This window comes from Oncorhynchus kisutch, linkage group LG11, assembly GCF_002021735.2.
Source record: "Oncorhynchus kisutch isolate 150728-3 linkage group LG11, Okis_V2, whole genome shotgun sequence".
NCBI lineage: Eukaryota > Metazoa > Chordata > Actinopteri > Salmoniformes > Salmonidae > Oncorhynchus > Oncorhynchus kisutch.
This window is the reverse complement of record NC_034184.2, coordinates 24917640-24931968: the sequence shown is the minus strand read 5'-3', so window position 1 is coordinate 24931968 and position 14329 is coordinate 24917640. Positions and strand designations below refer to the sequence as shown.

Here is a 14329-nt window from a genome sequence, read left to right as displayed (position 1 = left end):
TAAGAAAAATATGTTTTAAGTAAAAAATAAGAAAAAAAAGTAACAAATAATTAAAGTGCAGCCGTAAATAACAAAGCGAGGCTATACCGGGGTCATGGTACAGAGTCAATGTGTGGGGGCATCGGTTAGTTGAGGTAATATGTACATGTCGGTAGCGTTAAAGTGACTGCATAGATAATTAACAGAGGATAGCAGCAGCGTAAAGGGGGGGGGGATGCAAATAGTCTGGTTGGCCATTTGATTAGCTGTTCAGCAGTCTTGGGGGGGTGAGAAGCCTTTTGGACCTCAAATGAAATTTGATTGGTCACATACACATGGTTAGCAGATGTTAATGTGAATAGCAAAATGCTTGTGCTTCTAGTTCCGACAATGCAGTAATATCTAGCAAATTCACAACTACCACCTTATACACACAAATGTAAAGTGCTGGGTAAGAATATGTACATGTAAATATATGGATGAGTGGAGGCTGTGCGGTATAGGCAAGATGCAGTAGATGGTATAGAGCAGTATATACATATGAGATGAGTAATGTAGGATATGTAAACATTATTAAAGTGGCGTTATTTAAGGTGACTAGTGATACCTTTTTAAGTCCATTTATTAAAGTAGTCTGTATGTTGACAGCAGCCTCTGTTAGTGATGGCTGTTTAACAGTCTGATGGCCTTGAGATATAAGCTTTTTTTTCAGTGTCTCGGTCCCAGCTTTGATGCACCTGTACTAACCTTACCTTCTGGATGATAGCGGGGTAAACAGGCAGTGGCTCGGGTGGTGGTTGTACTTGATGATCTTTTTGGCCTTCTTGTGACATTGGGTGCTGTAGGTGTCCTGGAGGGCAGGACAAGCCTTGGGGTTGATGGTGGTGCAGTTGCCATACCAGACGGTGATACATCCCGACAGGATGCTCGGGTTGTAGACTTGTAGAGAGAACAGTCTAAGACTAGGATGGCTGAAGTCTGACAATTGTTTTTGTTCCTTCCTCTGACACCGCCTGGTATAGAGGTCCTGGATGGCAGGAAGCTTTGCCCCAGTGGTGTACTGGGCCGTACGCACTACCCTCTGTAGTGCCTTGCGGTTGGAGGCTGAGCAGTTGCCATACCAAGCAGTGATGCAACCATGCTCTCGATGGTGCAGCTGTAGAACCTTTTGAGGATCTGAGGACCCACGCCAAATCTTTTCAGTCTCCTGAGGGGGAATAGGCCCTTTTTTTTCAGATGGAAAAGTGCAATAGAGATTGTAATTTTTGGATCTGTTGGGGCGGTATGCGAGTTGGAGTGGGTTCAAGGTGTCTGGTATGATGGTTTTGATGTGAGTAATTTCATGGCTACAGATGTGAGTGCTACGGGTTGAAATTAATTTAGATGGGTTACTTTGGCGTTCTTGGGCACATTGACTATGGTGGTCTGCTTGAAACATGCAGGTATTAGACTTAGTCAAGTAGATATTGAATGTCAGTGAAGACCCTTCCCAGCTGGTCAACTCATTCTCAGAGTATGCATCCTGGTAATTCGTCTGTCCTTGCGTCCTTGTAAATGTTAACCTGTTTAAAGGTCTTACTCCCATCAGCTACGGAGTACGTGTTCCGTCATCCGGAATAGCTGGTGCTCTACTGCATGGTTCAGTGCTTCTAGCTTGGAAGCAAACAGGAGGTATTTAGTTCATCTGGTAGCTTGTGGCTGGTTTCCCCTCTGTAATCGGTAAAAGATTGCAAGCCCTGCCACATCCGATGAGTGTCAGAGCTGGCGTATTAGGATTATATTTTTTCCTGTATTGATGCTTGGCCTGTTTGTCGGAAGGCGTAGCGGGATTTCTTATAACCATTAGGATGTTGCCTTTAATCCATTGCTTCTGGTTGGGAAATGTACTGACGATCACTGTAGGTACAACATTATCGATGCACTTAATAATGAATGTGTGTGTTAGGAACAGGACATCAGTGGAGAGGACTGTCTGAGCGAGGAAGAGAAGGCCAAACACAGAGCGGCGCGACGCAGAGCCAAGAGGAAGGTGAGCAACACACTCACACATTAATTCATACATACTGTACATACGCACACACTTACTCCTATATACATACACACCAAATCTTCCTGAGCCATAGTGTTTGGTTAAAAAGCGTGAGGGACCTGCTCTGTCCATAGTGAACCACATATTTAGCACCCAATCTGTGTATCCTGATGCTGTTACTATGTTCCTCTCAGCGTCGACGGGAACGCAAGAAGCTGGAGCAGGTGAAGAAGCCTGAGGGCACTGACCAGGTTAACGACAAACCAATATTACATGTATTCTGAATTAATCTAAATTATGCGATGCTTAACAGCCTCATTTACAGTGATCAGAAAAAAATTCTGTATAAAAAGGAATGGACAGTTTGCATTTCAGCTAATTTATGATATGCTCTCTCTGTTTTCCAGGATGTGGAGGATGATGGTAGATCTGAGGAGGAAGAGGATAAAGATGAGAGTGAGTCTGAGGTGGAGGTAGAAGAGGAGGTAGAGAAAGAAGATAAAACAGCCATCGCCTGCTCTAAGGAACCCTCTTCCCCATCGCCAGCTCCCTCGGGAACTAAAGGTCCCCAAAATACCGCTGTACGAACATCTGAAGAGGTAGGGACAGATTGACTCGTTCATTTGGGCAAAGCAATGGCGTAGGTGCCTGGTCCTAGATCTATTTGTGTTGTGGCACCTTAATTGTGTAGGATGGGATCATAGTAATGGCATGAATGGAAGGGTATCGAACACATGGATTCCATGTGTTTGATACCATTCCAATTACTCCATTCCATCCATTATTATGATCCGTCTTCCGCAGGCTAGTTTTTAGGGGAGCTGTGTGTATTTGAGGAGTCTTCATATACAAGCTGATGGGGCACCTGAGTAAACCATTTTCTCTCTTTCTCCCTCTCTGCTCTAGGAACTGGAGTGGGATGTGAGCAGTGCATTCTTTGCTAACGCTGCTAGTCACATCCGGCCGAAAGGCATGACCAAACCTGGCGCCAAGTCCAAAGAGAATAAGGAGAATGAGGGCAGAACCAGAGAGGTAAGTGGACCCTGAGTTCTGAGATATCTACATTGCTGACTAGTTGCTATCGTAAGAGTGGTGATAGCCACTATAGCTAGCTAACTAGAGATTTGCTGTGGTGGATGGTTTGTCAATAGCTGTCAGTCTGAGGTGTTGGGGCCAAGGATCGCTAGCTACTTTGGTAGCTTTAAGTTGCTATGGTAGGAGTGTTGTTGGCTAAGGATGACTGGCTAGTTACTTTCTGTGGTAGATGCGCCGGAGAAGAAGGCTGACGTTTTACGTGTTTATTTGCATTGTTTGTAACTTAGTTTACTTATTTTGTACGTTATGTTGCCGCTACCGTCTCTTATGACCGAAAATAACTTCTAGACATCAGGACTGCGATTACTCACCAAGGACAGGCAGAATCCTTTTTTTTTTCTTTAACGAGCCCGGCGCGAATTATATACTGCTTTCTCGGGAACAGGCCCAGATCCCTGTGATTTGCATCAAATCAAATCAAATCCAATTGTATTTGTCACATACACATGGTTAGCAGATGTTAATGCGAGTGTAGCGAAATGCTTGTGCTTCTAGTTCCGACAATGCAGTAATAACAAACAAGTAATCTAACTAACAATTCCAAAAAACTACTGTCTTATACACAGTGTAAGGGCATAAAGAATATGTACATAAGGATATATGAATGAGTGATGGTACAGAGGAGCATAGGCAAGATACAGTAGATGGTATCGAGTACAGTATATACATATGAGATGAGTATGTAAACAAAGTGGCATAGTTAAAGTGGCTAGTGATACATGTATTACATAAGGATGCAGTCGATGATATAGAGTACAGTATCTACGTATGCATATGAGATGAATAATGTAGGGTAAGTAACATTATATAAGGTAGCATTGTTTAAAGTGGCTAGTGATATATTTACATCATTTCCCATCAATTCCCATTATTAAAGTGGTTGGAGTAGAGTCAGTGTCGTTGACAGTGTGTTGGCAGTAGCCACTCAATGTTAGTGGTGGCTGTTTAACAGTCTGATGGCCTTGAGATAGAAGCTGTCTCTCGGTCCCAGCTTTGATGCACCTGTACTGACCTCGCCTTCTGGATGACAGCGGGGTGAACAGGCAGTGGCTCGGGTGGTTGATGTCCTTGATGATCTTTATGGCCTTCCTGTAGCATCGGGTGGTGTAGGTGTCCTGGAGGGCAGGTAGTTTGCCCCCGGTGATGCGTTGTGCAGACCTCACTACCCTCTGGAGAGCCTTACGGTTGAGGGCGGTGCAGTTGCCATACCAGGCGGTGATACAGCCCGAAAATGGGGCCAGAGGGCGGGCTGCCTTCAGCGAATTTGTAGGAGATCGAATAAACCCCTACTTCCTTCCATTCTGCTAGCAAATGTGCAGTCTGGAGAATAAAATCTATGACCTACATGGAAGATTAAACTACTAACGGGACATATAAAATTCTATCTTATGCTTCATGGAGTCGCATGGAGTCGTGGCTGAACATACAGCTGGCTGGTTATACACTGTACCGGCAGTTTAGAACAGCTGCGTCTGGTAAAACGAGGGGCAGCGGACTATGTATTTTTGTCATTGGCTTCATCACTTAGTGCATCGATCGTCCCCACAGTGACCATACGTACATACCCCAACCAGAAGCCATGGATTACAGGCAAACATCCGCACTGAGCTAAAGGCTATAGCTGCCACTTTAAAGGAGCGGGACTCTAACCCGGAAGCGTATAAGAATTCCGCTATGCCTTCCTGTTGAACCATCAAACAGGAAGTGTCAATACAGGACTAAGAACGAATCGTACTACACCGGCTCCGACGCTCGTCGAGATGTGGCAGGGCTTGCAAACCATTCCAGACTACAATTAGAAGCACAGCCGAGAGCTGCCCAGTGACACGAGCCTACCAGACAAGCTAAACTACTTCTATGCTCGCTTCGAGGCAAATAACACTTAAACATGCATGAGAGCACCAGCTCTTCCGGATGACTGTGATCACGCTCTCCGCAGCCTATGTGAGGCAGATCTTTAACCTGTTATGGCTGCATCCCTTGTTCTCAATTTCCACCTGAAGACATACCCTAATCTAACTGTCTGTAGCCTAGCCCCAGAGGCAAGGATATGCATATTCTTGGTATCATTTGACTGGAAACATTCTGAAGTTTTGTGGAAATGTTAATTGAATGTAGGAGAATATAACACAGTAGATCTGGTGGAAGAAAAGAAAGAGCATACATTTTCTGTTTTTTATTGTTGTAGCATCATCTTTTACATGTACTAGAATAGGATGCTGGAGATTGATGGATAACACGAGGGCAACTGTAGGTGTGCAAAGTTTCAGACTGATAACTTCAGGAATGGGTGAGCTACATTACATTTAGCATGAAGACACCCAGGTGTCCCACACAAGTTGCCCAAATGTATCCAAGTGGCCGAATTGGTGAAATGATCTATAACTATATACAACAGTGCAAATAACTATATACAACATATAAAAAGCAATTGTAACACTTTTTTTTTTTATTCATAAAAATAGATAAAAAAATATTAGAAAAATAACAATGTTTGGAAGTCCACTACACAATATTTTGCTGCCTGTGCCATGTCCCATAGCAGTCTTTCTGATGTAAAGCAGAGGCAAACGGAACAAGTGGTGCAGGTGATGGGGGACTTCATGCGACACAGAAGACAACGACGCCTCCATGCTGTGCCCTTTTGGCCCTGAGGCACAGTCATGCCTGCAGTAATGAACTGTGACATATGAACACCACTGGAGGCAGGAGTAGAGTGGGCAGAGGTAGAGCGGGCAGCTTGGCACCGGGGGCTCCCAGTCGGAGTCACTATCACTGTGAAAGAAAACATGAAAAATATATGTGTATTGTATGAGCCTTTTATCATCACATAAAATAAACATGTATTGTATAGAGCAGAGGGAACAGTCACTAAGGTGAAGTGCTGTTCCATTCAATTCCGGCCATTGTTGTGGGCCTGTCCTTCCCCCAACAGCACCCAATGGCTATTTCATATGGAAATGGAGAAGAGTAGCAGGCGCAGTGGCCATGTGTGTGATTGCTGTTCTACTCCATTCCATTTGAAAATAGAAAATATATATATCTGACATGGAATATATATAGGTATATACACACACAAACAAACAATACACACACACACACACACACACTTTAGCCAATGTGTACTTTACACATTTCATCACAAATTGCAATAAATATATATATTTTTGCACAATAAAAAAATATATATATATATTTCATAAAATGGCATTAGCACCTACCCGTCCAGAAGTACGTCCTGTTCTTGCAGAAACAGCTCCTCAATGTTTGAATCATAACACTCAAAGATTCCTCAAACTAAAAATCTGTCTCACTTTCCCGATCAATCTCTTCTATAATCTGGTGCAAATCTGTATACTTAGATTTGGACTTTGCTTTTCGTGATTTATTCGCCATGGTGTCTTCAATGAAATTGTTGAAAAAAAACTTTCCAAAATACTACTTTCCAAAACACTGCTGTGCGTAACAAGCGTGACTGCAACAACTCTGATGGTCAAGGCAAGGAATGAAGTTCGTTACACGTGCGTTTACAAATAAGGGATGGTGGTCCAACCCATAACCATCACATACTGGCGTTTTACCTCAGCTCATGGGCTGTCTACCCAGCTAGATTTCAAGAAGATCATTGGGCAGAAATACAGTCAATCAACAAAGCTTCGCTGATATTATTGGTGCGCAATGAAGTCATTGCTCGTTGTCTTCAAATCAGTTCACTTCGGTCAATACTCCCCGCAAAAAAAACAATCAAGTTTGGCTGTGTTGCAAACATCCAGAGGTTTGCACTGAAACCAACTGACTAGATAAACGATTGTTTAGTGTGTGTAATTACGTTGAATGCTCCGTAAAAAGTTGATAGAGTTGGAATTCACGACTCAAACGGTTTACAAAATGTTATGTTTTAGGCTATAAAAATAGATTTTATCAAAGAAAATGGAACTTCATTTGATCACTGGGACCCTCAGGAAGAGACATAAGAGCAAGATATCAGAATGTAAGTCATCATTTTACCTTCAGATGTGAATGTTTCAATACTGTCATGGCTGAAATGTCCCCTGATGTTGATCCCTGTACGGGGATCGCAGCCATAAGAGGTTTTAAACAAAACATTCTCCTAGTACAAAGATTACCAGGACGTGTACTGCGATCATGCGCTGACCAACTGGCAAGTGTCTTCACTGACATTTTCAACCTCTCCCTGTCCGAGTCTGTAATGCCAGCATGTTTTAAGCAGAACACCATAGTGCCTGTGCACAAGAACACTAAGGTAACCTGCCTAAATGACTACCGATCAGTAGCACTCATGTCTGTAGCCATGAAGTGCTTTGAAGGGCTGGTCATGGCTCACATCACCATTATCCCAGAAACCCTAGACCCACTCCAATTTGCGTAACAGATCCACAGATTATGCAATCTCTATTGCACTCCACACTTCCCTTTCCCACCTGGACAAAAGGAACACCTATGTGGGAATGCTATTCATTGACTACAGCTCGGCATTCAACACCATAGTGCCCAACACCATTATTAAGTTTGCCGATGACACAACAGTGGTAGGCCTGATCACCGACAACAACAGATCAGGTCAGAGACCTGTCTGTGTGGTGCCAAGACATCTCCCTCAACGTGATCAAGTCTAAGGAGATGATTGTGGACTACAGGAAAAAGTGGACCGAGCTCTCCCCCTATTCTCATCTACAGGGCTGCAGTGGAGCAGGTTTAGAGCTTCAAGTTCCTTGGTGTCCACATCACCAACAAACTATCATGGTCCGAGCACATCAAGACAGCTGTGAAGAGGGCACAACAAAACCTATTCCCCCTCAGGAGACTGATGTTCTACAGCTGCACCATTGAGAGCATCCTGCCTGACTGGTTGCATCACTGCCTGGTATGGCATCTGCTCGGCCTGTGACCATAAGGCATTAGAGGGTAGTGCGTACAGCCCCGTACATCTCTGGGGCAAAGCTTCCTGCCATCCGGGACCTCTATACCAGGTGGTGTCAGGAAGGCCCTAAAAATTGTCAGACTCCCTAGTCATAGACTGTTCTCTCTGCTACCGCATGGCAAGCGGTACCTGAGCACCAAGTCTAGGTCCAGGAGGCTTCTAAACAGCTTCTACCCCCAAGCCATAAGACCCCTGAACATCTAATCAAATGGCTACTCAGACTATTTGCAGTGCCCCTCCCCACACCACTGCCACTCTTGTCATCTATGCATAGTCACTTTAATTAAATCTTTCTACATGTACATACTACCTCAACTACCCGGTGCCCCCTTACATTCACTCTGTACCGGCACCCCCCTGTATATTTTAAAATTTTACTGCTGCTCTTTATTACTTGTTACTTTTATCTCTTATTCTTATCCATTTTTTTATTTATTTATTGCAGTGTTAGGGGCTCGTAAGTAAGAATTTCACTAAGGTGAAACCTGTTTTATTCAGCGCATGAGACTAATACATTTTTGATTTGAAATGGCATGGGTGACTAAGAAATAAATTGTTACAATTTATTGCCAAGTGGCAAACAATAATGCAGGCACTAGGGATTGGGTTGCGAGCATGCGGGTCTGGGCAGATGAGATGTTTAAGTTGTTGTTTATATGAATGTTTGTTTTTGGAGTGTAAAAAAAAAAGGGACATATTATAAATAAATAAAAATAAAACGTTTTTATGCTTTTACATTTAACCCTGCCGCAGCTATTTTAGATCATTTTAGTCTTTGTTGTAATCCTCAAATACCTTTTTTCTCTTAGTCACATTTGAGTCATTATCAGTTGACTTCAACTCTGCAAAATTGTTGACTAGTTTTAGTCACAATAGCCGATGCACGCCCCCCCCCTCCCCCCATTAAATTATTCATATTTACCTCTAGCTTCCACCGTGTACATTCAGATAACCTTGTCCAACTCGGCCTACTATCCCCCCAGAAATATTGCTATTATTGCAGATTGTAACCAATGCCAGCCATAATTAACTATATGGCTATAAGCCTTGGCTACAGGTAAAAAAATGTACAGCTCTGAATTTATTCCCATAAAAATTGGCATGAGAAGAGGATAATCTGAGATTTCCAACAATGCCAGAAGTATTAATGTACGCCTAATAATAGCATTAGCACCAATATTAAAAGCAACCACAACTCTCATTTGGACTGCGTGAGTGGCAACAAATATGAATAAAAGCACACAGCAAAATAGAGCTTATGATGTGATCAGAGAAAAAATTGCCTATATGAAAGCAAAGATTATCAAACACAATTATTATTTCTAATTGTGGTAAGTTACAATTTTAAGTGTCATTGCTGCACATAAGTTCAAAAGAAAGAAGAGTGATTGAAGTGACGGCCTTGGAGGTGTGTGTGTGTGAGAGAGCGAGACACACGGGTCTGCTCAATCAGCCCGAGCAACTGAAATACATTATCCGCCAATAAGGGGACTGCGTTAGTCTGCAAAGCCATGCATGCTAATCATGGAAAGGAGCCTCATGCCAAATTGAATGTCCATTAGTCTCACGTGGAATTCTCTTCTCGTTACATTTTAGTAATTTCTAATCTTAATTTTTATGTTTTTGTTGACAAAATTAACACTGCCCTGCAGCCTGTTAGATTTCACCCTGACTATGGGTGACTTGTACAATTTCACTTCAGCCACTCGGTTTACTTTAAACGACTGGTATGTCCTAGAAACGTTGTTACAGCATGTAATGTAAGATTATTCATATTCTCATATTCTTATACAAAAATATATTTCTTAAGTAAGCAAAAGACAGTGTTAAATTTATCATCGGCCTCCACTAGTGTTGATGGCTAGTTGTTGGCTGTGCAGATTCAATGTTCTCCCTAAGGAGAGGTGAATTCTGAACATGGAAGGCATGATAAACACTTCTTTGGAATGTTTGAGTTTTACCTCGTATAGTCTCTCTCACGCGCACACACACACGGCTGCCTAAGTGTGCAGGCTAGAGCACGGTCACTCGTGTCGCTGAGTCGGAAGTGATCAACAATTTGATCGATTTATAAATGATTTCTCTGGTTTTGGTCTAGGTGAATGAAACGGATGCTGTGACTAAAAGAAGTGCCTTGTTGACAGGTGAGTGTCTATATGTCCATCCAGGTTACACTCGCACACACAACTTGCTGTGCAAATATGCTCAGATTTTGTTTGCATACTTGAGTCTCTGACTGTTTGTCCTGTAGAAAAAGGGATCAAGCTGGTCCAGGAGGGCCAGTATTCTCAGGCAGTCAGTATGTTTACAGAAGCCATCAGATACAACCCAAAGGATTACAGGTAATATCACACCATTACATGTTGTACATTGTATCACTCACTGTTAGTGCTGAGCGATTAACTGAAATGCCGTTCATTTTTTATTTTTTTTACAACTAATTCACTGACATCACTGAATTTATTTTCTTTTCTTTTTCTGTTAGCTCAATGTGCACATTGCGCTGTAGTTTCTCTAGAGAGAAATCCTATCGTGGCCAAGCTGTGCGACATAGTATGATGTTGTAGCTTCCAACAGGCCAATGTTCTACATAGTTTATTGCGGAAAACGTGATAATTAACTTCAATGACCATAATCCATTGTGCGGCTACTTGTCAGTTTCTTTTACGGCTGCTGTGTATGAGACGTGATTGGAGAGTACTTGCTTCAAGCTATTGGTATTCAGCAGTCATAAAAGTATGCCTTATTTTAAGAACTACTAATATAGTCATTTTGGCAGACCGCATAGACAGCAGCTCAATAGAGTTGAGTTGATGACTTTACATTAAATAATAGTAGTCAAAAAAACATTTGATATATTTTATTAAAGTAATGTGAAATAATCATGGTTAATAAGTGATAAGCAGTCATGGGCAGCCACTACCATCATGGGACTTTTATTAATTGTTTTATACTGTTACAGCATTCAACCCACAATACATAGTGCATTTAAAAAAAGATACAGTGGGGCAAAAAAGTATTGTCAGCCACAAATTGTGCAAGTTCTCCCACTTAAAAAGATGAGAGGCCTGTAATTTTCATCATAGGTACACTTCAACTATGACAGACAAAAGGAGGGGGAAAAAATCCAGAAAATAACATTGTAGGATTTTTTATGAATTTATTTGCAAATTATGGTGGAAAATAAGTATTGTGTGATATTCTGGATTTTTTTTCCCTAATTTTGTCTGTCATAGTTGAAGTGTACCTATGATGAAAATTACAGGCCTCATCTTTTTAAGTGGGAGAACTTGCACAATTGGTGGCTGACTAAATACTTTTTTGCCCTGTGTGTGGTGTGAGTTTAGTGGATAGACCATATGGTTCAAGTGATAATAGTCTAATTCATGGAAAAAGTGTCTAAACAGTGGCGTTTTCAATTAACTCTGCAACGCTTCAAACTATTGAATTTTTCACAACTGCTACAACTTTATGCGCCAAAACATTAACAAACAAAGACCTATTCGACATCGTAAAACCAATAAGTTTGAAATACAAATTTTACGGGTATTTGATGCTGAAAACCTCATATTAAACACCAATGGTGTTCACTCATCTTATTTTATTATTTTGTATGTTTTCACAGACAGCCAGAGAATCTGAACTACCCAAAAAGGCCAGTAGATGTCAACTGATAAAATGTAAAGTTACCCAAATTCTGGTCGTTTACTGGTAAACTTTGAAAGTTTCAAGTAATATATTCTCCCTTTGCAACCTGACCTCTAACGCCAATACGCTTATTATATATCCGACATCAATACATTGGCAGAAGTGTATATGACATTTTATGAATAACTATTTCTCTATCACTGTAAAGTCCATGGAGAATAAGAACACCTCCTCCCAGCTGCCCACTGCACTGAAGATAGGAAACACTGTCACCACTGATAAATCCACCATAATTGAGAATTTCAATAAGCATTTTTCTACGGCTGGCCATGCTTTCCACCTGGCTACTCCTACCCCGGACAACAGCACTGCACCCCCAACAGCAACTCGCCCAAGCCTTCCCCATTTCTCCTTCTCCCAAATCCATTCAGCTGATGTTCTGAAAGAGCTGCAAAATCTGGACCCCTACAAATCAGCCGGGCAAGACAATCTGGACCCTTTCTTTCTAAAGTTATCTGCCAAAATTGTATCCACCCCTATTACTAGCCTGTTCAACCTCTCTTTCGTGTCGTCTGAGATTCCCAAAGATTGGAAAGCAGCTGCGGTCATCCCCCTCTTCAAAGGGGGGGACACTCTTGACCCAAACTGCTACAGACCTATATCTATCCTACCGTGCCTTTCTAAGGTCTTCGAAAGCCAAGTCAACAAACAGATTACCGACCATTTCGAATCTCACCATACCTTCTCTGCTATGCAATCTGGTTTCAGAGCTGGTCATGGGTGCACCTCAGCCATGTTCAAGGTCCTAAACGATATTTTAACCGCCATCGATAAGAAACATTACTGTGCAGCCGTATTCATTGATCTGGCCAAGGCTTTCGACTCTGTCAATCACCATATCCTCATCGGCAGACTCGACAGCCTTGGTTTCTCAAATGATTGCCTCGCCTGGTTCACCAACTACTTCTCTGATAGAGTTCAGTGTGTCAAATCGGAGGGTCTGCTGTCCGGACCTCTGGCAGTCTCTATGGGGGTGCCACAGGGTTCAATTCTTGGACCGACTCTCTTCTCTGTATACATCAATGAGGTCGCTCTTGCTGCTGTTGAGTCCCTGATCCACCTCTACGCAGACGACACCATTCTGTATACTTCCGGCCCTTCTTTGGACACTATGTTAACAACCCTCCAGGCAAGCTTCAATGCCATACAACTCCTTCCGTGGCCTCCAATTGCTCTTAAATACAAGTAAAACTAAATGCATGCTCTTCAACCGATCGCTACCTGCACCTACCCTCCTGTCCAACATCACTGCTCTGGACGGCTCTGACTTAGAATACGTGGACAACTTCAAATACTTAGGTGTCTGGTTAGACTGTAAACTCTCCTTCCAGACCCATATCAAACATCTCCAATCCAAAGTTAAATCTAGAATTGGCTTCCTATTTCGCAACAAAGCATCCTTCACTCATGCTGCCAAACATACCCTTGTAAAACTGACCATCCTACCAATCCTCGACTTTGGCGATGTCATTTACAAAATAGCCTCCAATACCCTACTCAACAAATTGGATGCAGTCTATCACAGTGCAATCCGTTTTATCACCAAAGCCCCATATACTACCCACCATTGCGACCTGTACGCTCTCGTTGGCTGGCCCTCGCTTCATACTCGTCGCCAAACCCACTGGTTCCATGTCATCTACAAGACCCTGCTAGGTAAAGTCCCCCCTTATCTCAGCTCGCTGGTCACCATAGCATCTCCCACCTGTAGCACACGCTCCAGCAGGTATATCTCTCTAGTCACCCCCAAAACCAATTCTTTCTTTGGCCGCCTCTCCTTCCAGTTCTCTGCTGCCAATGACTGGAACGAACTACAAAAATCTCTGAAACTGGAAACACTTATCTCCCTCACTAGCTTTAAGCACCAACTGTCAGAGCAGCTCACAGATTACTGCACCTGTACATAGCCCACCTATAATTTAGCCCAAACAATTACCTCTTTCCCAACTGTATTTAATTTTAATTTATTTATTTATTTTGCTCCTTTGCACCCCATTATTTTTATTTCTACTTTGCACATTCTTCCATTGCAAAACTACCATTCCAGTATTTTACTTGCTATATTGTATTTACTTTGCCATCATGGCCTTTTTTGCCTTTACCTCCCTTCTCACCTAATTTGCTCACATTGTATATAGACTTGTTTATACTGCATTATTGACTGTATGTTTGTTTTTACTCCATGTGTAACTCTGTGTCGTTTTATCTGTCGAACTGCTTTGCTTTATCTTGGCCAGGTCGCAATTGTAAATGAGAACTTGTTCTCAACTTGCCTACCTGGATAAATAAAGGTAAAATAAAAAAATAAAAATCTCTATGCATGTCTGTTTGTCTATATCTCCAGGTTCTTTGGGAACCGGTCGTACTGTTATAGCTGTTTGGACCAGTACCCCCAGGCCCTGTCTGATGCTGAGAGGTCCATCCAGCTGGCACCTGACTGGCCTAAAGGACACTTCCGCAAGGGCAGCGCACTCATTGGCATGAAGGTGGGCCACAGACTACATCACTTTCATGTTCTGACCTGTCCTATTCTATTGTCATGTATTGTAATCTATTCTATAGGACGCATATTCTGC

General features: G+C 42.4%; 1 protein-coding gene across 6 annotated transcripts in view; it reads left to right on the top strand.

Moving 5' to 3' along the window:
* Window positions 1–14329, top strand: part of LOC109899841 (hsp70-Hsp90 organizing protein 1) — a 48691-nt gene that overhangs the window by 17688 nt on the left and 16674 nt on the right. For 2 of the 6 annotated variants that reach the window (XM_031835480.1, XM_031835478.1), the window contains exons 3-9: window positions 1925–2008; window positions 2203–2232; window positions 2416–2607; window positions 2915–3040; window positions 10144–10189; window positions 10297–10387; window positions 14098–14239. In XM_031835480.1, coding sequence (XP_031691340.1) covers window positions 1925–2008; window positions 2203–2232; window positions 2416–2607; window positions 2915–3040; window positions 10144–10189; window positions 10297–10387; window positions 14098–14239 — 711 coding nt within the window. Of the gene's footprint in view, window positions 1–1924; window positions 2009–2202; window positions 2260–2415; window positions 2608–2914; window positions 3041–10143; window positions 10190–10296; window positions 10388–14097; window positions 14240–14329 lie in introns of all 6 variants that reach the window. The other 4 variants (XM_020495426.2, XM_020495428.2, XM_020495427.2 and 1 more) reach the window with 2 other exon arrangements.